At 46.5% G+C, this 26596-nt stretch overlaps 1 protein-coding gene across 3 annotated transcripts; it reads right to left on the bottom strand.

Moving 5' to 3' along the window:
* Positions 1 to 1922: 1922 nt before the first annotated feature.
* DPF2 (double PHD fingers 2) lies at positions 1923 to 23687 on the bottom strand. Of its 3 annotated transcripts, none has more exons than XM_083374020.1 (12): positions 23329 to 23687; positions 19543 to 19703; positions 18372 to 18479; positions 17501 to 17664; positions 16395 to 16487; positions 14865 to 14943; positions 13887 to 13928; positions 9506 to 9643; positions 8318 to 8446; positions 8061 to 8173; positions 7235 to 7316; positions 1923 to 5069 (listed from the first exon to the last, which is right to left on the bottom strand). In XM_083374020.1, the coding sequence occupies exons 1-12, from the start codon at positions 23358 to 23360 to the stop codon at positions 4993 to 4995; spliced, it is 1218 nt and encodes a 405-aa protein (XP_083230146.1). In that variant the 5' UTR covers positions 23361 to 23687; the 3' UTR covers positions 1923 to 4992. The 3 variants fall into 3 exon arrangements, with proteins under 3 accessions (XP_083230146.1, XP_083230148.1, XP_083230147.1); XM_083374022.1 differs by lacking the exon at positions 23329 to 23687 and adding an exon at positions 22013 to 23235; XM_083374021.1 differs by lacking the exon at positions 13887 to 13928 and having other exon boundaries at positions 23329 to 23685.
* Positions 23688 to 26596: the final 2909 nt, after the last annotated feature.

The raw sequence follows: 26596 nt of genomic DNA, 5'->3' as shown, positions 1-26596 counted from the left end.
GTCTGCAAGTCTTAAAAAGTCGCCAGGTTTGCAAAACCCCTGGGCAAAAGATTTGAGTCAAGCATCGACTCATTCACACATCGTACTAAAATAACGATTTTAGAATTCTGAACAAACCCCCATTTGGGAGGCTGGCTCAATCCAAGATGAAACAAAATCATACGATATAGCTTTTGCACAAATGAGGATTTTGCAGACAGCCCGGTTATTTCCATGATAGCCGAACCCCCAGCGCACTGTTCTTTTTTGGCCACCTGCAAAAGCAGAGAGGGAGGGGGGGTGTTGAGCCTCTGTTTAGTCCTTGCCCTGATCTGATCAGGGAAACTTCGTTTATTAGTTTTGAGGGAAGGAGGGAGGAAAAAGAGAAAGGATAAAGGGAGGGAGGTGGGAGGTGGGAGGGAGAGGAGAGGAGAGGAAGGAAAAGAAAGGAAAAGAAAAAAAGGTGAGAAAGGGATGAATTTTTATGCCGTTAATCATTAACTTGGAGAATTTTTAATAGGTGGGTTTGATGAGGCACTGCTCCACAGTTGTGCTCCCCAAACCCTGCTTGAAGAACGGATTCCGAGAGGTTCAAAGTAACTCTGTGCAAAATGTTCCCTTTGAGTCATCCCAAACTGCAGAGGAAGCACTTACCTTCTTGAAAGGTGAGACTCGGCCTTGGAGCCGGCCTTGGAGCAGACATTTCTCTCTTAACGGGAAAATGCATCTTGCTATATACGCGCTCAAATCTATCTGTGAAAAATTCCATCTTTGGCTCTTTTCGGTAGAAGTGAACACCTCTCATCCTTTTGGCTTGCGCAAGTTGAACGCCACGCTTAAATGTCTCGGCCGAGTTTTGTTAGACCTGTCCTGCTCTACGCACAGGGGCACCGGACAGCATAGCGGAGTCCCATTTTTTCTAGTTTTCCTCCACAATAATCACTCCGGGATGTTATCGCACAAATCTGAAAGGGCAGGTTGCCTCACAGTGGCTAAAGGCAGATCCTGCAAGGTCAGGAAAGTAAAACCATTTCCATCCCTAGGAAAGAATACGGAATTAAGAGTCGGAAGGGACCCCGGGAGGTCTTTCAGCCTGACCCCTTGCTCAGGCAGGAGAGCCTACACCATTTCAGACCAATTGCGGTCCGGTCTCTTCCAGTGATGGAGCACCCACAACTTCTGGAAGGCAAATCATTCCACTGGTTAACTGTTCTGTCAGGAAATTTCTCCTTAGTTCCAGGTTGCTTCTCTCCTTGATTCGTTTCCAATCCGTAATTTCTTGTCCTGCCTTCTGGTGCTTTGGGGAATAGGTTGACAAACACCCCCCCCCCTCTTCTTTGTTGGTCAACAAATATTGACATTCCTCAAATATTGGAAGGCTGCTAAGCAAAGTGGCTGTCAAATGACCCGTGCCAGATTTCACGACCTTTTTGACCACCGTTGTTAAGCAGTTCAGCAGAGCCGTTAAATGAATCACACAGCTCTGAAGCAAACCCGGCTTTGCCAGCTGGGAAGGCCACAAGTGGCAATCACGTGACCTCCGGGATGCTGCCAATGTCATAAATACATGCCGGGGTTGCCAAGCCGCTGAAACCTTTCGAGACGTGAAAACATCAAGCTGCCCAAACTTTTTCAATCGATATTCGGATCAATGCATCTCCTAAACCTGACCTTTGACCCCCTCACTGCCTTGCCAATCCCCTTCCAGGCTCAGACTGGCTGAGTTGTTGTTGTCTGGTATGGCCAGCTTTAAAAAAAAAATCTAAACTGGACGATAAGCAATAGTCCGTTCCCTTGTTCGGGAAAGACAAACGGGCTCTGAAGAGACAAGAGGAAACCTTGATCTGAAAGTTCGCCGCGCGCTCCACCCGACCGATTAGCAAAAGAATTAAAATCCAGACCCGATTGCTGGACCGACCACACAGGAGTAAATAAAGGCAATATTTATTAGCTAGTGCTTATTACACAGCCTTGAGATAAAACTGGAGGGAGGGAGCCAAAATATCTTTCAGCTTCTACTGCAATAAAAGACGGGGCGGGAGGGTATGGGAAGTCTTCGATGTTTAGTTTTTTTGGAAGGAAAGCCCCAATTCCAAACCTATGCAATTAAAAGGTGCACAAATCAAATTACTTGGAAAGGAGAACAATCAAGCGACCAGGAACAGGTTCTAGTTGGGGTGGGGTGTGGGGGAAGTATCAGGAGTCAGTGCAGAGGAGGTGCGAAGCTGCACAACTATTTGCGGGTGTCACGAGGAGAGAAGAAAATGAGGTATTACAGCCCGTCCCACCTCCTACCCCCTGCAAACCGACAGAACTAACCTGAGCGTGGAAACACACACACACACACCCCCACACACAATGTCGCAGCACTAAACAGATTCACACACGATTCCCCGAACTCGGAGAGCCAGGCCACCATAAAACCAGTTCCAAGAAGCCATTTTGGTTTTTTTTTATTTGGGTATTATTATTTTTTAAGACACAGGTGTGATGCTTCAAATGAGGACCTAACAACCCGGGCTGGGGATGAGACACGTTAACACCCACCCAAGGAACATTTCTACAACTTTCTCCCTTTGTTTGGTGCAAGGGGGGAGGGGCTGACAGCCAGCCCCCCCCCATCTCCCCGGGGTATGGGGAGAGAGAAAAAGAGTTAAAGTAACGTTTTTTAAAAGGTCACAGCTAAAAGGGAATCCAGATCCAAGTTAAGTGCACAAATAATAGCTCTCTCTCCCCTACGCATGACCCGAGAGACCTACTGAGTTCCCGAGACCGCAAGGGAAGACTTTTTTAGTCTTCAAGCTTCAAGTCCTCTTGAAGGACTGAGCGGGCAGGGAAGGTGACTGGATCAAAGCTTCCATTGGGTCACTTTGTTCCTGGCTTTCCGTGGGCCAAAGCTATCCCACTGGGACCCAAACTCTGTCCTTCCCACTATTGGCTGGACGCCCATCGTCCTAGGTAGGAGGCACCGTGTCGAAAAGGCTGACTTCTCCTGCCAAGCCAGGTAAGGAGAATCCAGGAGAAAGACACCGCCGGCCTTTGCGAAATTCAAGTTTGCATCAAGTCAACAAATTCCATCACTTGTGCAGACTGGATTGTCGCCCCCACCTCAGAGAGAGAGAGAGAGAGGGGACCCCATTTGCTTTGGCAGTCCTGAGTCTCCCCTCACTTTCGGCAAAGATAAGGGGACTCAGGTGGAGGGCGCGAAGAAGCCTTTGGAGAGGACGCGGAAGGATGTGTGTGAAAGGGCAATGTCAGAGGTAGGTTTTAAAGACAATCTTAGAAAAATCAGGCACATTACAAGTATAATATTACACAAAAACCCTATTCTGGGGGAAAAATGCCTCTCCTTCTGCAAGCGGGATCTTGCAGAAAACTTTGCCACTGGAGGGAGGAAAAGGAACAGGGACTGAGGTTTTTTCTAAAAATTAAAAATAAAAATAAAAGCAAGCAAGCAAGCATCCCTTGTTGGCAAGACCAAATCCTCGAATTGGGGGCAAAGGGGAGGAAAAAAACTGAAAGAGAAGCTGCAAGAGAAGCTCAGCTCAGCTCCCCGACTCCCACCGGACCAGGAAGCAGCAGAGTTGAAGAAAAAGTTAGTGGAAGAGACACGGCTGTCTCTAGGCCTCTGGCGAGATGGAGACTCGAAGAAGAAATTTTAAAGCAACTTATTCGAGTGAGCCCGAAGCTTTAAGAGCAGGGGTGTCCAACCGTGACAGTCCCAAGACTTGTGGACTTCGATTCCCAGAATTCCCCAGCCAGCTAAGACTCGTGGACTTCAATTCCCAGAATTCCCCAGCCAGCTAGCACTTGGGGAATTCTGGGAGTTGAGGTCCACAGGTCTTAAAAAGTTGCCAAGGCTGGGCAGCCCTGCTTTATAGAGTCAGCACCCACCCAAACGTTGCCCAACTCCGAACAACCTTCAGCTTCTTTCCTGAAGACAAAAGAAACACCAGCCTTGAAGCCTTCCACACAGGCTCCCCGAACGAAGAGATGTAACGCCAGGGCGTTAAAAAGCCCGATGCGGCTTTAAACGCTCGCGCACACAGACACACGCAATGAACGGGACCTCCCGGGGGGGGGCAGAAAGCCATCTTGAAATCCACCATCGCAGGGATCGATGGGTGTGGGATGGGGTACCCAGACTTTAGGAATTTAGGAAATGAAGAGGACGAAGCGATGGATGACACTCTTTCCCCGGATCTAAACTGAGCGGGGTTTTCCTCAACTCGCCCAAGACACGGCCCCGATTTGGCAAAATCTGAGATGACCGTTTGGTGTGGGTTTTTTTTTTTTGAACGAGGCAAACCGAGTTACTTTGCCGTCGGTGCTTGCTTGCGCCGGAGCCTTGGGGATGCCTTCAGTTTGGGTTCCCGTGCCGCCCGCGAACCTCTCAAAGGCTGCTGTGGTGCCCCTTTGAAACCACGTCGCTGTTGGTGGTGAAAGAAAAGTTTCTTGCAGGCATGAAGAAACAAGCGGGAGTTTAGAAGCTTTGGGGTCACCGGGGGTGTGCCCAGAACACCGCGACGGGGCCGAAAAAGAAGGAAGCGGATGGAAAAACCAGCAAACCCCCCCCCCCATTCAATAGGTTTTCTTTCTTTCGTTCTGGCTCGCATAGAGCCCTGAAGCTGGGGGATTAGCCCAAAACCTTGGGGTGTTCCTCATCCTATCATGGATGCCGGATTTTTTATTTATTTATTTGAGAAAAGGGGTCTCCAAATCCTTAGCTGAGGGTTAAGGGGGAGAGAAGGGATTCAAAGCCCCAGCTGCCAGGGAGAAGGCGTGGTGGGGAGGGGGGGACTGACAGAAGGAGAGGCAGAGAGGCAGGGATGTGTCTGCGTGTGCACGTGTGTGTGCACGTGTGTGTGCGGACGTGTGACCCAACCAATAAGGGAGACACTGACCCAAAGTGGGAGGAGGAGGAGGAGGCGGCGGCGGCAGGAGGAAGATTAAAACCCCAAGAGAAAGACTGGACAAGCGAAAAAGGATCTTTTCCGAGACGGAGAAGCAATTTCAGGAGGCGTTCTGGTTCTGGAAGATCGAGGCTTTCTCCTTCAGCAAATCCAGGCAGAGATGGCAACTCCAGCTGCCTGTAAGGGAAGAAGCATTTTCCTGTTCAAGCTAGCGAGGACGGTAAATAATTAATAATAATAATAATAATTAATAATAATAATAATAATAATAATAATAATAATAATAATAATAATAATAATAATAACAACAATAATAATAGGCTGTGTGCATATAACAGTTCTCGATTTCCGACCGTAATCAAGACCGACGTTTCTCTGCTGGCAAATTTCCTTCCCCCCCCCCCCCCGGTGACTCTGGCCCCATTTTACGACTTTTGTCTCGCCAGGGACAAAAGTTTGTTAAGGGAGTCACTGCCGGTGTTGAGCTGGTGGCAGGGTTTTGTTAAGCGGATCTGACTGGGCTTGTCGGAAGGTTGCAAAAGGGGGGAAGCACGTGAACCGTCGTAAATGCGAGTCGGCTGTCGAGCGCCTGAATATCAATCTCGTGACCGTGGGGATGCTGCCACGGCCGTCAAGTGTGAAAAGGGGTCGTAAGTCGCTTTCTTTCGGCGCCGTTAACTTCGGTCACTAAACAAAACTGTTGTAAAGTCGAGGAGGACCTGTAATTGTGACTCAGGCCTCTTTCTCTGCTTATTCCCATTCCTTTTAGGTTTTCTCAGGTCAGATCTGAAGCTTCTGGATGGTAAATCATAGAGTCCATTGGCCTGGAAGGGACCTTGGAGGTCTGTTAGTCCAGGGGTAGGCAACTTGGGCTCTTTTTATGACTCGGGGACTTCCAATTCCCAGAATTCCTGAGCCGGTATGGCTCAGCTTGGAAACCTCTCCCTTTCTTCCCTTCAGCATGGCCGGCTCGGGAATTCTGGGAGTCGAAGTCCACGAGTCACAAAAGAGCCAAGGTTGCCTAGCCCTGCTCTAGTCCAACCCGCTGGCCAAGACAGGAGTCCTTATACCAGCCCAGACAACCCCAGTCTTTTCTTGAAAACCTCCGGTGATGGAGCACCCCAGAGTTCCAAGTGGTAAGTTGTTCCACTGACTAATCGTCCTCATGGTCAGGAAATAGCGAGTAAGCCGGTTTGGGACTCTCTTTGAGTTGAGGAAATCATTACTGCCAGGGTGGCATCGACAGGTCAGATTCTCGGGCAGAGGTCGTTGCCTCCTCCGACTAATGTTTAACTGGAGATGTAAAGATTAATTCTAGGAACTTCTAAGTGGGACAATGCATTGGGCTCCCATCCTGTGGGCCTCTGCAATGGAGCCCGTCTGGTTGTGCGAATGCCCTCGTTGTGCGAGTCCCCTCGTTAGAAGGCCAGTTGCAAGAGAAGAAAAAACACAGAGAAAGACTTTCTCTGCCTCTCTTAATTTAACTAGAGCCGTCACAGCCCGAGTGTGATCCTCTTGTGATGTAAAAATGACACGGACTGTTTGAAGTTAACAGGGGCTGAATGGATCCTCCCAAAGGCCCGAGTCAGCTCTTGCTCTGGAAACAAGGCAGCTTGCTACAAGCCACCATTTTGCCTTGTCACGATACAGGAAGGGTTGGCAACTTTTAAACGATGGCAGCTTTTGCCTCTGTGTGTGTGCGTGCGTGCATGCACATTTGTGCTAATTTTGAACTTCCTTCCCTTTTTAAATTTCTTCTTTCCTTCCCTTTTTAAATTCTTCCTTCCTTCCTTCCTTCTTTTCAATTCATTCCTTCCTTTTTTAAATTAATTCCTTCCTTCCTTTTTAAAATTCCTTCCTCCTTCCTGCCTCATTCCCTCCCTTTCTTGCATTCTATCTTCATTTATATGCTGCCATTCCTCCAGTAAGATGACTCTGGGCATCTTCTCGTTAAGTTGGAGGCTAGAACAAGTGTTGGGGCTTTAAAATGTTTTGTTTGTTACATAGCAGTCGGGTGCTGGCCATTTCATCTTGAAGCACGACAGGCACCGAGAGAGAGAGACCCTTCGTGGAACAGGTCTCTCACCTGCAACCCCAAGGTGTCTTCACATTTTGATTTTTAAAAAAAGAGGAGCCAGAGCAGTAGGCCATAACCTGGGTCTTTCTGATGAGCTGGACCACCAATTTCATCCTGGGCAGCCCGAGGAGGGAAGGAAGAAGATCAAGGCGAAGGAAGCTGGCTGCTTATTAAAACTGTGGGCTGCACAGACCCTTCACAATTCCAAAATCTCAGCCAGGTGAAAGGTGGGGGGGGACCAGAAGGGGACCAGAACAGCACTCACCTTCCGGAGGTTCTGACATAGGTGGAGTGAGGCAGTACATGTGATAACCACGGTCACAATCGTCACAGAACAGCAGCTGGTCCTGAGGAAGACGGGGAGAAGACAAGGAAGGAGAATACTGCTTAAGTCCACTTCCTTTTGGGCTGGAGGAAAATGCATCCAGAGGTCTTAAGCACTTTCTTTCTTTAGATAAACCCAAAAGCGTGACATTTCCCAGCATGCAAAAGACCCCATACTTGGAAGGCTCTCCAGAATGGTCAGAGCGGAGTTGGGACTAGGCAGGTGAGGGTCGAAGAACCTGTTTTGAGTTCAAGGCAACTGTTTTCAATTTAAGAGGGTTTTTTTTGTTTTTTTCCCCCTGCCAAAAAAGCTCCAAGTAACCCTGGCCAGGTTCATAGCACAATCTTCACCCGGAAGCAAATGATGCAGCTGCACTCAATCCTCCGACATCCGAAACTGGGTTGATTTTTAGTAGCCCAGCATGAATCTAGCCACTCAATTTATGATTTTACGTGCCACAAAAACCCAGAAAAGTGAGTTCTCCAGAGTGAGGTGAAAGGAGTGGGCTTTGGTATACATTTTGAAACGAGTAATCCAAATTTTTGTGATTCAAATTCAGATCTAATCTTGGTTTCCGGGAGGATCCATCACAAGAAGCAGGCTTCGAAGGATCCGGTACCAAGAGGGGGAGAGGTCAAGTTCAAAGGAGAAAGGGGAGGGGGTGTCCCCCAAAGGAAGAAGGTGGCATAACTTAAGGAGATTAAATTCCAACCTGAACCGGATCAGCCTTTGGGGACGAGAAGGGAGAGGGAAAAAGCACACTCACGTCGTTCTCAGAGGTCCCGCAGATGTTACAGCACTTGCACTCAATACACTGCCAGCGGTAGGTCTTCACGGCAGCCATCATGACCGGGGTGAACTGCAAGCAAGATGGGTGCCCTGGAGAGGTGAGAGAAAGAAGCAGCATTCAGACAGACCAGGCCACCCTAGGAAAAGGCAGGTGAGCTATTGGCAGGTGGACAGCTAAGGCAAAAGAGCCCCCCCCAAGTCCTTTTCTCAAGGGTCCCCAAGGGCTTTGCGTACCTGATCGCCCACAATCCGAGCACGAAACCAGCTCTTCGGGTTGACCCGTCTTCTTGTTGATCTTCGAGTCTCCCAGACAAAAGTCGCAGTAATTATTGGGCAGGGCCAAACCATCAGGACCCTTCTTGGCTGTGGGAGTAAAAGGGATTTGTCTTTCAAAGCACAGCAGGGGCACGTCCTGTTTAGCAGCCCAGATAAATCCCATGACAAAAACACACACAAACACACACACACACACACACACACACACACACCTCCCAAAATGGGCAAATCCTGCCCGGAAAACTTTGAGAGAGATCAGAAACCCAACTTGGGATCAGAAGGTTTCCTAACACCGGCACTCACTGCAAATTATTTCTTTTTTAAAAAAAATAACCTCGGAAAGTCACCTTGGGGCAGCTCCCTCCAGCCACCGCTTAAGTTTCAAACCGCTATAGCTAAGCCTGTTTCTAACTGCGGCGGGTCATTGTAGCCTGTCTGGAGGTTCTCGCGGTTGGGAGGTGTGGGGCACCACGACTGGCTCTGAAGATGGAAGGGTGGAGGAAACTGGCTTTAGGAGGAAGAAGGTTGCCACCGATGAGCATAATGAAGCCTTGGTGGCGCAGTGGGCTAATGCCTCCTTAAGTAACACCAGCTGCCTGCAATTAGTGCAGGTTCGAGTCCCACCAGGCTCAAGGTTGACTCAGCCTTCCATCCTTCCCAGGTAGGTAAAATGAGGACCCAGATTGTGGGGGGCAATTAAGCTGACTTTGTAATAATGCCGCTGGGGGGCGGGCGCGAAAGCCCTAATAAGCAGGCATATACATAGAATGAAGGCTACTGCTAAGCTTGTAAGCCGCCCTGAGTCTTCGGAGAAGGGCGGGATATAAATGGAATTAAAATAAAATAAATAAATAAAAATAACGGAGCTTGAGGCCTTTCCGAGTTTGGCAGCTGCAGGGGATTCCAAGCAAAGAGCCCCAGCAAGGAGTTGGGGAAGGAAGGAAAGAGGGAGTGGGTGTGACGACGGGGACAAATGCAGCCTGACAGCAAGACTGTGCTCCGCCATCTCTGTTATGCAAGGACCAGCAGGGCCAAAGAAAGGTCCCGGCCTGATTCGCGGGGACCAGGCTGGACAGCAGCGTAGAAAACAGGCGCCCGACTCAACAGCAGGTGGAAGGGAGGGGGCCGAAGCTCCCTGCAACTTACTTTTCTGCTCCTCTGATCTCTGTGAGACGGGCGTGGGAGGCTCAGAGTCCTCCTTCTCCTCGCCTTCCTCTTCCGCCAGGTGACAGTGAGCGTAGTGGTAGCTCAGGCCAGGACGATTCTTGTAGCGTTTCCCACAGACTGACCGGGAGAGGATGAGAAGGGAACACTGAGAGGCAAGCCGGCGGTAAAAAAAGCACCCTCCCACGTCCCTTCTCAGCAGACCCCACCGGTGGGCTATGCTTCACCCAAAGGCCACCCCACAGCACATTGCCTGCTTCCCGAAAACCAGGGGTAGGCAACCTTGGCTCTTTTAGGACTCGTGGACTTCAACTCCCAGAATTCCCGAGCCAGCCACGCTGAGGGGAAAGGGAGAGGTTGCCAAGCTGAGCCCTGCTGGCTCAGGAATTCTGGGAGTTGAAGTCCACGAGTCATAAAAAGAGCCAAGGTTGCCTACCCCTGCCCCAAACAGATACTCCTCAATTTGCCAACCGGTCACTTACTGACCCTTCCAAGTGACGACAGGCCTCTCCAGAGCTACCGAAGAGCTGCTTTTGGAGTTACGACAGCTGCACACCCCAGCCTGCCGTCACACGATCACGTTTTGGCCGCATTTCGGCAACCGGCTTTTGCAGCCTCCTGCCATCACGCAACTGCGATTGCGACTTTTTTTTTGCTGGGTTTTCAGTTTTTCTTCTGGTTTCCAGCCCCACCCCACCCCCCACCCCCCAAAAAGGGGGTGGTGGTGGTGGGCTACTGGGGAAAATGGATTCGCTTAACAACTGTTCACGTTCGCTCAATGACTGTTGTTACGAGCGATCGCTAACTTTGAATCCAGTCCCCTCCCCCGCTGCTTTGAATGACTACCGCAGCGACTTAACGACTGTAAATCCGGGCTGTTAAGGTTGTAAGTAGAGGACTACTGCTACAGAGCAGAAGGGGTGCCTACAGAGCTGGTAGCAGGGTGACCTGTTTGTTCTCTCTTCTCAGAGCAGAACCCAACACCTTCAACTACACCCAGGCTCTGCCTGTAACCTTGTCTTAAGGTAGGGGGTTCCCCAAAAAGGGGCGCGAAAACCTGGCCTTTCAAAATTATAGTGTACATGCATAATTCGCTGCCGTTATTTCAAACGTTTGCAAGGGGTGCGAGAATATATCAGAAGCGTTCTTGGGGGGGGGCAGGGCACAGAAAAGGCTGGGAGCCGCTGCCTTAAGGGACTCGGTGGACTCCCAAGGCGGCTCATTCGGAGCCACAAACAAAAAAAGCTACTTGCCGCAATAATGGAACGGACCAGCACCCCATACCCCAACCCAGCGATGCAAACAAGCCAGAGAGGGCATGTAGACAAGGGATGGTGAAATTCAACCCTCTGGTTTTCGTGAAAACAGGGGTCCGAAATTCAACGGATGTTATCTGAGGTCCAAAAAGCAAAGGTTGAAGGATGTTCAATGGACGGAGAGGACATTTTTCTGCCCTTCCACATGTGCAGGATAATGTGTCTTAGGGGGGGGGACAAAAAAATCATGTTTACACAAGACTCCACCCTTTACTCCATTCCTCCCAAATCCCAGGTATGACCCTGATTTGCCACTTCCCTTCCCAAATCCCTGTACGTTCTTTTGCATCAATATGCCAGTTTCCAGACTTTTATTGCAATTAAGCCTGTGTCCCTGACTTCTCACAGTTAAAAAGACTTGCACCATTTTTCAATTTGCCCCTGATTCCATATTTTTTTTTTTTGGTTCTCTTCCCTATGACCAATTCTGGCTCACGTGGTGCTTGGTACACGAAGCTGCCTCCTGTGCTTCTGTTTACAGCCTTGTGCTTTCTGACGTACAGCGTTTGTGCCAGTTTAAGCCCAGCCTGGCAAATGACCTTGCGAAAGCTAAACGCCGGTTAATGCATTTTAGCCTTAGCTGCGATTTCAATGCCAGCCACACGGGAAAATAATTCCCTCTTTTCCACCCAGCAGATTCTTTAGATAATGCTCTAAAACTAGCTCCCTGCTTTGATAAAAGGAAGGGATAAACCAACACAATCCCTCTTTTGACTCTGATCCTAAAAGGAAAGGTGAGTGTTAGTGGAATTCAGGGATTAAAAGGTTAGGAATATGCCTGCCTCGTACTGCTGAATTACAATTCTCTATCATCCATCATCAAGGCCATCCAAGGAGTGATAGCGGCATCAGCGAGTCCGCAACTATTTACAGCAGGGATCTCCAAACTGTGCAACTTTTAAGACTCGTGGACTTCCAACACCCAGAATTCCTCAGCCAACCCATGCCATGAATTCTGGGAGTTTGAAGTACACAAGTCTTAAAAATTGCCAAGTTTGGAAAATGCCTGCTCTACAGAAAGAGGATTTAGCTGCTCTTATCTTCCCTTGACAGAATGTACCCACCTCGCTGCCATTCTCCGCAAATTCTTGGAAGACAGAAGACCTGACAAAACTGTTTCCTAGCTTTAGCGTGTGCCAGGAACGCATTCAGAGTCAAGGGAAGGAGAAGGAATAATCCATCCTCTGCTTGGCGGCTAAAATTAATCCACCAAACAATATGTCCTAAATCTGGAAACAGCTCAAGCCAGAAACAAGAGAACAGACCATATTTAGAAGGAAGCAGTAGAGAAGCTGGTGGAAGGGGAGGGGAGGATAAAAAGAAACAAATCCTTTTCAAATCCTTTGAGCTATGCAGGTCTCATACATGTGTGTGTTTCTGTATGCACACGAGTGTGTGTGTGTCCAGAAACTGGAAATCTAATCTGCCAAGAGGAAAAAAGTCACAGCCCTCTAAGGATTGCGTAAACCCAGCTGATTAAGTAAGAACCTGAGCTAGCAGGCCCTGCTCTATGCAGCTACTACAGGTAGCAACCAAAATGGATACAGAAAAAGTTCTGACTCAGAACTTTCCGCGGGTGGGGAAGGAAAACCCTAACCCTTCTCCTTCAAACTTACACATTTACTTCCCCCAGAAGAGGAGCAAAGGCAGAAGGGGAACGGATCCCGATTATTGCATTTCTGTGATCAAGGATGGTCTCTCATCATTATCTACAGTTGAATTCAGGCTTAGAAGTGTCTTTCTTTGTTAGGGAGAGAGTCAGCAGGACCGGTTATACACCCAGGTAAAGATAAAGGTAAAGGTTCCCCTGCACACGCGTGCTCGTCGTTTCCGACTCTAGGGGCCAGTGCTCATCTCCGTTTCCAAGCCGAAGAGCCAGCGCTTGTCCGAGGAAGTCTCCGTGGTCATGTGGCCGGCATGACTAGACGCCAAAGGCGCACGGAACGCTGTGACCTTCCCACCGTAGTGGTCCCTATTTTTCTACTTGCATTTTTTACGTGCTTTCGAACTGCTAGGTTGGCAGAAGCTGGGACGAGTAACAGGCGCTCACTCTGCTACACGGCACTCGGGATTCGACCCGCCAAACTGCCGACCGTCTGATCGACAGGCTCAGCGTCCTAACCCACTGAGCCACCGCGTCCCTCATACACCCAGAGTCGACCAGTATTGAGCATCGCCATTTTTGCTGAAAGCATCGAGGGAATCCAACAGATTATCTAGGATCACCTCGGTTGCCGAGGGAGAAACGAGCTGTCCAGCAAATAGCTCAGAGGTCGCCTAATGAAGGGAATGAATACCGAAAACTCAAACTTTGGGCTATTATTAACAGAATTTACAAAAATCTGAAGACCTTTTGCCCCGTTCCTGTGCTAACAAGTCTTCTCAGCGGGAGAAGGCAAAGTCCCAACTGAGGTGCTCCCCCCCCACTCCATGGGGCATGGGCCCAGCAAGGGAAGAGGCCAGGAGAAAACCAATTAAGATAATTGGTATATTAAACAGAACTTACAGATCCCAGCAACAGCGAAAGTAAACCCAAGCCTTCCCACATCCGACATCTAACAGAGCAGATTTGGAAATGTAGCTGATTTGAATGATGCTGGGGATTTGCCACAGCCAGTTAGGCTATACGACGGTGTTTCTTTTAAGACATGTGGACGTCAACTCCCAGAATTCCCCAGAAACCATTTTCTCTTTGGCCCTATACTTTGCCCAGCTTGACACTATCTCAAATCAATCCTCCTCTCCACCGAGATGAAAATGTTGCATTCTCAAGTCGACATTCACCACCACACTTCAAAAGAATTTGTTATCTTTCCCAAACACACACTGCACCTGCCCAAAGGCATGTTTACCCCCTCGGTATGTCACATACATAAAACCAAAGTAGGTATCATCGGAAGGGAGGGATTTTTGGCACTCTGCTTGAGAAGACCCACTTTTTCTTTTTAAAAAAAAAGGAAAGGAAAAAAAAGAGTTTTTAAAACTAACATTTCAGAAGAACAAGGTCAAGAGGAAATTAAACAGCAAGACAGAGAAGAATGGAATACCTCGGTCAGGAGGTTTCGAGGTATGCTTTTGTTTGTAACTATCTGAAATACAGAAAGAGAATGAGAGAAAGGTGAAGGCAGTCGATAAGGTCAGGCACATAACATGCACACAAGTCAGCTATACAGAGCGATTAAAAGGGAGGAGAGGAAAACAAAAGCTCGCTGGTGTTATTTCAAATTATGAGGGGGTAGTATAAAAATTCTTACAGGAGAGTAAAGGAGGAGAGAAAGAAAAGCAATTTCAAAAACTCAGGATTTGCCCTTTGGAAAGGTCTTGCCAATCACCCTTCTCTCCCAACTTTTCCATTAATCACTAAGGTTTCATGGGGATTGTTTTTTTTTTTTTGCAGATCGGTGTGCCGGGTCAAAGGTCAACAAGTTGTGAAATGTGGAACCAAAGGAAGACACTGTGCAGCGCAACTCTGGGGTTCTGCAATGGTGAAGTGCAAAAACCACGATTCCAACAGCGAAAGAGAATTCCTTCCTGTGCGATCCCAGGATCCGCCGGGAGAAATGGGTTGGAACTTTTCCCAGAATTCCACTACTTAGGGACAGAGAAAGGAACAGCGATGATCCCAACCGAGAATGCCAAGTGAATCTGCTTCCCAGGTGCTCTCTTAGGGAGCCGACGTCAGGCAGCAGAGAAGGTGGCCAATGCTGCGTGTCTCTGCCTCTCACTGAACGGGGAAAAACGCCGCCATTTTTCTGACGTTGGGTAAAGAAACGTCATCCCCTTCACACGGTGTGATAAATGATGCATTTCAGCTCTCCCCAAACAGCCCCTGGCACGGTGCAAGATTAACAAGGGGCCAAGTAAGAGGAGGTGGGTGTAGCCAGCCTGTGGCACATCTTCCCCAGAAACCCCCAGCAGGGCATTGTCACACAACCCCACCCTAACACCAGGAGCTGTTCCCAGACTATGTACACCAGTAAAATCAAGCAGCTGTTTCCTATAACACGGCTCGCCTTCTTACTCACTGTCACAGGCGTAAGGTTTGTCTCTGTCTTCCAAAATGGCAGCATCCAACTTTTTCCGAGCACTCCCAACTCCTTTACCCTATAAGGAAATTAATTTAAAACAAACAAACAAAAAAACTGATGGCAGATGAAGAGTATGCTTTCTTTCTGGTTCGGGGGAAAAAAGTGAAATTCAAGATGGCTGGGTTTCAAGATTTTAAATCTCAAATATGGCTGTTCTATTCCTGCAGTTCAAACAAGCAGAAGTGAAGCATGACACGGTTGACTAGCAGAGTTATGGTCCTGAGTTTTCCTCATGTAGCGACCACTGTGCTTAGTAGCAAGTGTTGTCGGTTCCCAGTTAGCGCTAAGTGAGGACTACCTGCATGGAGGTTCGGTTCATTCTGCTAATCAAATTAGGAAAATATGTAGAGCGATGCTGCCACCCGGTGAAAGATATTTGTAACCATCTTAAAATGAGTATTTATTCATTTCTCTAAGCCCCTTTTAAGATCTTTTTCAGATGGCAGGTTAACAGCATCTTAGATTAACCAAAGTGTCAAGGCTGCTAACGTGGGATGTTTTTTTGCATTGACGACAGATGGAAATGTAGCCATCTTTTTCCCTTTCGCTTTTAGAGTTAGACGATGCTGGGAGGGGGGGGGATGTGAATGAGAGTCCAGCTAGACATAACAACACAAAACCTAGCCTGAGAATCAAGGTTATTTCGCTTTAAGCTAATTGGGGAATGTGATTTATGACTGTTAATTGGAGGAGGGAATTGTGCTTTGATACTAGGTGCCCAGGGGAGGGGAATTCAGTTTTTGGCTTCGATTATGTAAGTGCTGATGTTATGCTACTCAAATAAAAGATCCTTTAAGGTAAAGGTAAAGGTAATGGTAAAGGTTCCCCGCACACGCGTGCTAGTCGTTTCCGACTCTAGGGGCCGGTGCTCATCTCCGTTTCAAAGCCGAAGAGCCAGCGCTTGTCCGAGGACGTCTCCGTGGTCATGTGGCCGGCATGACTAGACGCCAGAGGCGCACGGAATGCTGTTACCTTCCCACTGTAGTGGTCCCTATTTTTCTACTTGCATTTTTTTACGTGCTTTCGAACTGCTAGGCTGGCAGAAGCTGGGACGAGTAACAGGCGCTCACTCTATTAGGCGGCACTCGGGATTCGACCCGCCAAACTGCCGACCTTCTGACAGGCTCAGCGCCCTAACCCATTGAGCCACCGCGTCCCTTCTTTAAGGTAAACGATGCCTCAAAAGTTCTTTGGAAGTTTTATCTGTCGGAACCATGACACCAAGACACTCAGAATTTGATTTATATGCGCTCGGAATGACACCTGCATCCAGCCAATGGCTTCTACTCAAAATACCTGCCTTCTCAGCACCTTTTGGGACACTTTAGCTATCCCCTTGCCTAAATTGCCCAGATGCACTCCTTACTCTGCATTAGAGAAGCCTATTGTAAAATTCAATGAGCCCACAAAATCTGAAACAAGAGGAAAGTTTCAAAGAGGACGGGGGGGGGGCACATTAACCCGTACCTTAGCCTTTCCTTTGCCTCGTCGTTTTGGGGTGTCTTCCTCGTAGTCCTCATCATCCAGATCATCCAAGAAATCATCAGGTTCCAGAATTCGCTGAAACAGAAAGGAAAGGATGCAAAAAAAGCTGTGAGGGAAGGATGTTTGGTTTCTCCAAGGAATATTCCTGCTAAATCATAGCTCTGTGGGTGTCAGGTTCTGCGACAAGCTGACTGATAAACAATCCCCCTTGTCTTGTCACGCATCGACAGCTTCGTTGTAAGAACTAGGCAAGCGCAGCGCAAAAAACCAAGAGGCTCTGCAATTATGCAGGACAAATGCTAAGAACAACAGTGTTCTTGCTCAACCAGGGACCATTCTCAATGCCGATTCTGAATCCAAAGGCGGGTACAGCCTGAATGATAAAACAGAGAGGACTTAAATAGGACCCAGGATATTACCACTACATCTCTCTTTTTTTTTAATCATGCTCTCGCAAATATATGATGGAACCAACTGTTTATAAGCTGTGTTTTTCCTTATTCCACCTACTGGCTCAATGGCACAACCCTTGGCCAAGAGCTCTGTATCTCTTTGCAGTGAATTTTAATGATCAGCATGAAACAAGGGTAAAGGAGTCTAAAAACAAGCTCTGGTTTCTCTACAGGACCCCAGTCAAGAGGACACAGAAAGGAACGATCCATTTCTAAACCTTCTCCCAACTGGAGATCCATGACACTATTCTCAAGGCAAAGAGGCCCGAGAGTGGTTGTTATACAACCCTCACCCTGAGACACGAGAGCCGCCTGACAGGGGGATATACAGTTAATAAATTAAAATACAAATGATTTATTCTCGGCAGCTTTGTATTATTATGCTTGGGTTGTTTTTTTATTTTATTTTACTTTTAATTTTCCTCGCTGGCCAGAGCCACTTGTTGAGTTGGGTGGCAATAAGAAAGAAGGGAGGAAGGATAGACAGGAAGGATAGGGTAGGCTAGGGTAGGAAGGAAGGAAGAACTAACAGAGGGAAGGGAAGGGAAGGGACAGAAGAACAGTATGTTCTATCAAGGAGCATCTTTCAAAGGAAAGATGTCTTATTTTACCATAGGCTGCCATTCTCTACCCTACCTTCCGGGTGCGGCTATTGGCAACCGGGAACTCGCTGAGGCTGTCTTCATCGTTTCGAGGGTCAGGCAAGCTGCGTTTCTCAAGGGGGTCTGTCCTTAAGAGGGCCTCCAAACTGCTGCCATCTTGAGAGATTAAGCCTTCTTTCTTTAGGGCTTGCTCAGTGTCTGACAAAAACAGAGATTTCATTGTCTTAAGGTTGTTAAGACAAAGAATCTAAACTTTTACCAACAAAGATAACGTTCGCAACTCAAGGGTTGAGATAAAAGGGTCCTTGGCGCTTTCTGAACTTGATTTGTTTTCTTGCAGACGTTTCATGACCCAAACTAGGTAACATCATCAGGACTAGTGCACGGGGCACTGCTATTACCTAGTTTGGGTCATGAAACGCCTGCAAGAAAACAACCCAGTTCAGAGAGCACCAAGGACTTCTCAGTCTAAACTCCCATTAACTTGGCCAAATAACCTAAGAAAAGTCGTGACAGGCATCGCAGGCCAATGCAGAAATCTATTAGGTCCTAACACAAGAATGATATGATCTCTTCTGCCACCTTTAATGTTGATCTCCATGGAATTGTTAGTTGCAACCTGACATTTTTTTAAATGTCTGGCTGTCCTGCTGGTCCATTATAATACAAGTAACAGGATACCAAGATACTTTTCTATGGCTGATTTGGAACCACACAGTTCTCGTCCTCAAACAGCCCCTCCACCTGAGATGGGGCAGAGTCCAAAATTATCCCGGAAAATGCCTGGGCAATTACAAATTCTGTAATGTATGCCTGAACGATCACTTCTACCAGGTGAAAGCTGTGTTATGATTCATCTGTAAAGGTAGAAATTTAAAACATTGTATAATACAGACAAGGCAAACCTGGTTTAACGGTAGGAAAAGAAAGTCTTGGATCCTCGGGTGGATGAGAACGGCGTTTTTTCCGCCAGCGTCGAGCTGGATAGGAATAGAGCTGGCCAGATGCCAAACCTTCCAACAACAGAAAAAAATCAAAAGGTTTCATTATTTATTTTAATTCCATTTATATCCCGCCCTTCTCCGAAGACTCAGGGCAGCTTACAAGCTTAGCAATAGCCTTCATCCTATGTATATGCCTGCTTGTTAGGGCTTTCACACACACCCCCAAGCGGCATTATTACAAAGTCAGCTTAATTGCCCCCAACAATCTGGGTCCTCATTTTACCTACCTCGGAAGGATGGAAGGCTGAGTCAACCTACTTATGTATAAAGTTCTGGGGAAAGTAAGTAAGTAAGTAAGTAAGTAAGTAAGTGTGTGTGTGTGTGTGTGTGTGTGTGTGTGTGTATAAAAAACTTTTACACATAAAGTTAAGCAAAGTTTATGGCAAACTCTTCCGGTTTGGGGTATTGAACACTTCTGGCAGCTCTCTTTGCAGGAATCATTAAGTTTGCCAGAGTTACTTGATAGTGAGATGGGCAGCATATAAATTTAATAAATAAAAGAGCATTTTTAGTCTATACCAGCAGTAATTCACACACTGATGTCAATGATGCCACAAATATGTTGTTGTAGTTAGTTGTGAAGTCATGTCTGACCCCTCGCGACCCCATGGACACAAGAATGATATGATCCTCCAGGGCCCAGGCCTTCCTGTCCTCTACCATCTTCTGGAGTCCCTTTAAGCTCACGCCTCCAGCTTCAGTGACTCCATCCAGCCACCTCATTCTCTGTCGTCCCCGTCTTCTTCTCTTGCCCTCAACCTTTCCCAGCATGAGGCTCTTCTCCGGTGAGTCCTTCCTTCTCATTAGGTGGCCAAAGGATTTGAGTTTCAACTTCAGGATCTGGCCTTCTCAAGAGCAGTCAGGGTGGATCTCCTCTAGGACTGACCGGTTTGATCGCCTTGCACTCCGAGAGACTCGCAGGAGTCTTCTATATACATACATACATACATACATACATACATACATACATACATACATTGAACTGAAGCATGGAAGCTGCTGTCTGAAATTGACCACGTAATTGACACCCTGGGTAGAGCCCAGGTTTACACATGACGTCCTGATGCCTCACCTGGTCCCCTGTGCCGCTTCTCCATCCAAATGTAGCAATTGCTCTGTGCCACCCCTGTCTGTGAATCCAGGAACGGTAATCGAATGCTCCTCTCGGCACACAGTCGGGCATTGTAATTATGGCACTGCTCCATTGCATCCTTGTAGTACTGTTCACCAAGGCTAGGACAAAAGATTGGGATGGACATCATGAATCAAAAGGTCTTTCTGTAGTACAAGGGTGTGCGTGGGGTTTTTGTTTTGAGAACGTTTTGGTATAAAGGGACAGGTTGGAAGTAAAATTCAGCAAAATTGTTGCTTGGTTTCATTTAATAATTACAACTCAGTTGAATGTGGCTGGCTGGCCCCGACCCTTCTGTAATTTTCTCTTTCACACTGAAAAGTACAAACCAGCGCCAGCTTTTGGGAGAATCTGCGTTTAGCCTTGGAGATTCCGATTGTGTATCCCTGCCTGAATTACTTCCTTGGAAGGCCCTAAATGGGTGTGTACGTAACATAAAGCTAATTTTTTTAAAAAAGATTTATTGTTGAAGCTATAATATCTTTATTCACTTGACTGTAAGCATATCACATTATCGCTTAGTCTTGATGATGAGCCTGCCTCCATTTAATCCAGGAAACTATAGATGGATGATCTCATTTCCTAAGCATTACAAGAAACCATCCCTAGCAGGATAGATCTTTTGACAGATTGCAAATATTGTATTTCATTCCCACAGCCGGTCCTTCGCAGATATTGTCATAATTAAATGCGAAGAGACTGGTTTGAAATTCAAATTATAAGCCTGGATTTAAGCTTTTCTTTTCAGAACAAAAGAAGCACCTGTGAAGCTGGTATTTTATACACAGCAACTGTCTTTCAATCTAGTAAATTCACTGAAGAAAGAAAATGCCCAATTCTATTCAATAAATCCAACAGCAGAGGCTTAGATGGAAACTTCCAAGATAAAAGAATGCAGAAATATCTAAGAGTACACAGCTTGCATTTTCCCCTGGTTCTTAAAAAAACGGTGGGGCAGCAGCAACAAAGTCTCTCTAATTGAACAGTCTATAATTATAGTAATTTCAACGTTTAAAAAAAACCACTAAAAAAGCTAAAGGAGGGTATAGAAAACAATGCAACTTGCTTGGAAGAAAATGATGTTACAACTTTGCCGACTGGGAAGGAAACCAAAGAGAAGGAGAGAAAAATAAGTAGTTAAATGAGAATCCCACTATGTTTACAGTGTTTTATATTCAGTCTTGATAATAAAACATCTATTGAAACAGCCTAAACAAATTTAGAAACACAAATCAACATTAAAAAATGACCTTGGTTCAGGACACATAATTTCTTCAACAAATAGATAGCACAGTTTTGTTCTGAAATTTGGGATCAAACACGAAGCTCCTGGTTTAACCATCTCTACTGCAATTCTTCACAGCATTCAAAAATAACTTGAGTAGGAAGATTGCCCAAACCTCCACTAAGTCTAGGATTCTGACATTTTTTCAATTCTTCTCCTGAGGCCAAAATGCATCTATTCTACACATCTTTCCATGGTTAAAACGCTGCCCTCCAACCTTGTCCCATCTCCTTCCACATGGCAAGTTTTTATTTCTCTCAAATATATCCAGTCCACCCATCTGTTTCATGGGTTAGGTTTTTCTATATCCTGCCTTCCTCATCCCCTATACTCTCACAACACAACTTGCATAACACTTTTTCATCGGAAAGCAGCAACCTTCTGACAAGCAAAGTCAATGTCATGCAACTCTTCCAAAGAACTTCGAGGCATAAAGATCCTTAAAGGATCTTTTATTCGAGTAGCATAATATCGGCACTCACATAATCGAAGCCAAAAACTGAATTCCCCTCCCCTGGGTACCTAATATTAAAGCACAGTTCCCTCCTCAAATTAACAGTCATAAATTACATTCCCCAATTAGCTTGAAGCGAAGGCTTCTTCTCCAGCCCGCCAATTCTTTATCAGCTCTGGGCTCAATAACCTTGATTCTCACGCTAGGTTTAGTGTTGTTATGTCTATCTGGATTCTCATTCATGTCCCCCGCCCCCCTCCCAGCATCATCTAACTCTAAAAGCGAAAGGGAAAAAGATGGCTACATTTCCATCTGTTGTCAATGCAAAAAAAAAAAAAAATCCGATGTTTGTTAGCAGCGTTGTCAATGGGAAAGCCAGATTTACTTGGGACTAACTGAACAACTGCGGTAATTGACTTAACAACGGTGGCAAGAAAGGTCATAAAACGGGGCAAAACTTACTTAACCGGCTCAGCAATGGAAATTTTGGGCTCCGTTGTGGTCATAAAAAGAGGATTACCTGTACTCCAGGTAGTCCTTGCCTTACAACCGTTCGTTTAGGGGCTGTCCAAAGTTACAATGGTGACTTATGGCCGTTTTTTTCAAAGTTACGACCTCTGCAGCATCCCCAGGATTAAAGTTCAGCCGTTTGACAACTGACTCATACTTACGACGGTTGCTGTGTCCCGGGGCCGCGTGATCCCCTTTTGCGACCTCCTGACAAGCAAAGTCAATGGGGAAGCCCGATCGACTTAACAACCGGGTTACTAACTTACCAACTACGTTTCCCTTAACAACGGTGGCAAGAAAAGTCATAAAATGGGGCCTAACAAGCTTCTCACTTAACAGAAATTTGGGGCTCAATTGTGGTCATAAGTCGAGGACCCCCTGTATGAACCCCAATAATTTTTTTTCTTAAAAAGGCTCCTCTTTTCACCCTTTGCAGAGAGAATCTCCTTTTTTTCCAAAGGCTGCACTTTTTTCTTCTCCGACCCTTGGCTTCTTTCCTCTAAAGCTGTGTACCTTCTTAAAAAAAAAGAAAAAAAAAACAGGGAAAAAACCCACCACCCCTCTTTTATTTTCCCATTTTGTGGGGTGCCTAGAAAAGAAATTCAGGATTTTGACCTCTTTTTTGGGGGGGGGTTAGGGATGGCTTATTTCCTCCAAAAAGCTAACCCCAAATTTGATTATTTCCCCCCCCCCACACACAGACACTTTCCTTGTGAAGTTTGCCAGGAAGACAGACAGCAAGGGCTGGCTTGGGATGATGGGAGTTGTGATCCAACGTACCAAGCTGGAGAAGATGCTCCCTAAAACTTAAATCTCTCATTTTCCCCCTTTTTCTCTTTGCTTCCCCCCCCCCAGTTTTCCCCTCAGAAACCTACACGGTTATATACGTATTAAAGGATATTTTTTTCCCCGCCTCCACAAGTTCCTCTCACCATCTACTGTGTTTCATTCAAGCCTCTTTTTTTGTTGGGGAGGGGGGATTTTTTTCTGTCCCCTCAGAAGCTTTATAATTGGGGTTCGGGGATTTTTTTTAAAAAGAGGGTTTTTTTTCTTTTTAAAAAGCTCCTCCCTATCTTTAAAAGGCATCTTGAGGTGGCCGGACGGGTTTATTTTTCCCCCTCACGTACCTCACTTCTGAAACTTTAAGGTGGGGGATACTTTTGCTTTCTTGCCGCTCCCCTCAAACATATATATATATATATTTATATACTCCGCCCGGAAGATTTTGTCGGACGGAGTGGGAGAATAACCCACTTTTTAAAGATATCGCTTCAGTCCTAAGCAATGAGCAGAGGAGAAAAAAAATAAGGGATTCAATAGCTAAGCCCTCTCCTTCCATTATCCCGTCAGGAACACCCCCGCGAGCGGAATGGACTCTTCCCCAACAACCCTCCTGCGCCGACTTCGCCAAGGTTCGGGTTGTACCATTGCAAGCAAAAGGGAGGAAAGGGGGGGAAAGAGGGACAGTTCCACTCACAGCTTTACCACATTCTGTACCACCGCCGCCATCTTGCCCTCTGCCGCCTGTAGCCGCGAAGCACGCGAGGACGCATGCGCCGAGTGCCCGTTCGCGCTGACTCCGGCTACCGCTCTCCATGAAACCTTTCGATCAGGTTAGAAGACAGCGCATGCGTACTGGCCCCAACCCGTCCTCACGCTCCAGGAAGAGAGAGGCAACGACTCCCACGCTCTTCCCGCTGCGGGAGCTGGCAGGCGCAAAGGACGCGCAGGCGCAAAAGAGGCAGAGTGGCCGTCCACACAAAAAAAATCCATTTACATGTGTCGCGCATGCGACGCGTCCGCAATCGAGGGCGCATGCGTATAAGAAGTGTCGGGAAGTCAACGTTGCTTGATAGAGAATTGAATTTTCGATTTAATATTTTGTACTATTTGGAGAAAGAGTAAAAAAAATGGTCCTCTACTGCCCTTACATATATGTGCCTAGAACAGGGTTCTTCAAACTTGGCCCTTTTATGACTTGTGAACTTCCACTCCCAGAATTCCTCAGCCAGGCACGCTGACTGAGGAATTCTGGGAGTTGAAGTCCACAAGTCATAAAAGGGTCAGGTTTGAAGAACCCTGGCCTGGAAAACAAAAATACCAAGCATTTTAAATGACCCCGGGACATAGCAACCGTCATAAATATGAACCCGTTGCTAAGCATCCAAATGTAGATTTTAAACCTGAACTTTTATTATTAGGTATAATGCCAGAGAAGGCCAACAAACAATTGTTTGATTTTGCACGTCACAACAGTGGCAAGAATCTTATTTGCGCAATATTGGAAAAATGAAGGAATACCATCAGATGAAGAAATAATAAAAAAAATACTAGAATGTGCAGAGATGGACAGATTGACTATGAGAATGAAAGAAGAAGAAGAAACGGAATATTACCAAACTTGGGACTTATTTTATCCATGGCTAGAGGAAATAATAAAGGATTAGGAATTAAATATGTATTAGTGAATGTAAACTCAGACAGCACATTGGTTGAAAAATTGTTATTGTATGTATGGAAAAGAATTAATAAAAACTTTAATAATAAAAGCATCCAAATGTAAATCACGTGACTATGGGGATACAGATACTAAATGGTCATGTGTGTAAAAACTGGTTGTAAGTCACTTTTTTCCTGTGCCGTTGCAACTTAGGTCCCTAAATGAACTGTTGTAAATCGAGGACTACCTATATTTTAAAAAAAGAAAGAGAGAGAGAGATAAGATGGTGGTACAATACCATGTTCAATTGATGTATTATCTCCTTTTTCCAACCAGCTCTCTCTGGAAGCTTTATTAGCTATATCAGGGGTCCACAACCCACGGGCTGTGGACTGGTACCGGGCTGTGTCATGGCAGCAACCGGTCCGCACAAACAAGCAAAGCTCCATCTGCAGGATGCAGGCAACACACAAAACAACACACTCTCCAGTCCGTGGAAAAACCTCTCTCCACGGAACTGGTCCCTGGTGCCCAAAAGGTTGGGAACCTCTGAGCTATATGACAATTGCACTCCCATGCATGTTTTAAGTGCTGCTGCTGTGGCTGTTTGGCTCCAGGCAGGACAGTGAGGTCATTAAATAGCGTTTTCCTGCTTTAAGTGGCCCTCTCAGCCTCGTTAAGCTTGGCAAGAGCTATCATTTCAAGCCGGAAGGTGGCAGACAATTGTCAAAATAAATCTGGTCCCCTGCTAGAATGATTGTAGCGGAGCTGTGCTAGGCTAAGGCTAGGTTCTCCAAGTGTGGTTTGAGGTTGCCTGGGGGTCCCCAAGACCCTTTCAGTGAGGACAGCCAAGATAAAGAAAAATACATACAGGTAGTCGACTTCCAAAAGCTCACATAGTGACTGTTGGAAGTTACAACAGCGTTGAAAAAAGGGACGGATGACCATTTCCCACACTGATGCCCATTGCAGCATCCCCAGGGTCATGTGGTTTACAATCGGATGCTTGACGACTCACATTTATGACGACGGTTGCTAGTGTCCCAGGGTCACATGATCCCCTTTTGCAACTTTTTTTTTTTTTCCCTGCACCTACGACCGTTGCGGCATCCCCGGGTTCACGTGATCAAAATTTAGACCCTTGGCAACTGGCTTGCACTTATGACAGTTACAGCGTTCCCTAGTGATCCCCTTAACAACCGTGTGAACAACAGCAGTGATTCACTGGCAAGAACAAGTCGTAAAATGGAGCAAAACGCACGTAACAAATTTCTCACTTAGCAACGGAAATCTGGGGCTCGATTGTGGTCGTAAGTCGAGGACTTGACTTAGGGCAACTGAGCCCCCCATTTTTCTTGCTAAGCCAGAGTTAGGCAAGGTTTGTCCTATTTTACGACCTTCCTTGTCACAGCTGTGAAGGGAATCACTGCGGTCGTTAAACGAGTCACACGGTTGTTAATTGGGCTTCTCCGTTGACTTTGCTTGTCTGAAGGCGGCAAAAGGGGACAATTTGGGCCTCAGTTGAGGTTCTCATCGGTCATTTGATTCTGCGTCTCCCAGAAACTCTTTAACGATGGTCAATCGCGTATTGCTAAAGGATTTGGGTGTAGTTTCGAATCATTTTTTTAAATGTATAGGGGAGATGGCCAGCCAAAGGGTTTCCCCCTTTAAATGTGCAATTAAATTATTTCTATGTGCTTTAAGGAAAGGAAGCAGGCTGCATAATTTCGTTCTGGAAATGGCCCTTCAGCCATGCACTGGATTAAAATCAACATTCTTTTAGTATCCTTTAGGGATTCTACGCATATCATATATTTTTGTGGACCAGCTGTTTCAAGACATTTTCTTGGCATGTATAGCCGAAAAGAGGAGGAAGAAGGGAAAGGGAAATACATTCCTTTTTTTGTGCGTGTGTGTTGATCATTTCTTTTGTTTGCTTGTAAGGACATTTTAAGAGCCATTGTCTTGGAGGGGGGGAATAAATATTAGGGTCTGGTTTGGAAGGATACATTTTCACAGAAACACCCCTGAGGTTAAAAAACAAACAAACAACCCCAAAACTTTTGTTTCTAAAGTGTTTTTAAAATTTCTACGAAATCATCTATAGGCAGTTCTCGGCTTATAATCCTTCGTTCAGCGACAGTTTAGAACGGCACAGGAAAAAAAGTGATTTCTGACCGTTTTTCATGCTTACAACCGTTGCCACATTCCCCCCCCATGGTCACCTGATCAAAAATTTGGACACCTGTCTTAATAGCAGCGAGAGCAATTAGACTTATAGACTGCTCCATGGTGTTTTATAGCC

This window comes from Vipera ursinii, assembly GCF_947247035.1.
Source record: "Vipera ursinii genome assembly, chromosome: 15".
In the NCBI taxonomy this organism is placed as follows: Eukaryota; Metazoa; Chordata; class Lepidosauria; order Squamata; family Viperidae; genus Vipera; species Vipera ursinii.
Note: the sequence above shows the minus strand (reverse complement) of the source record. Positions and strands in the feature narration are given on the sequence as shown.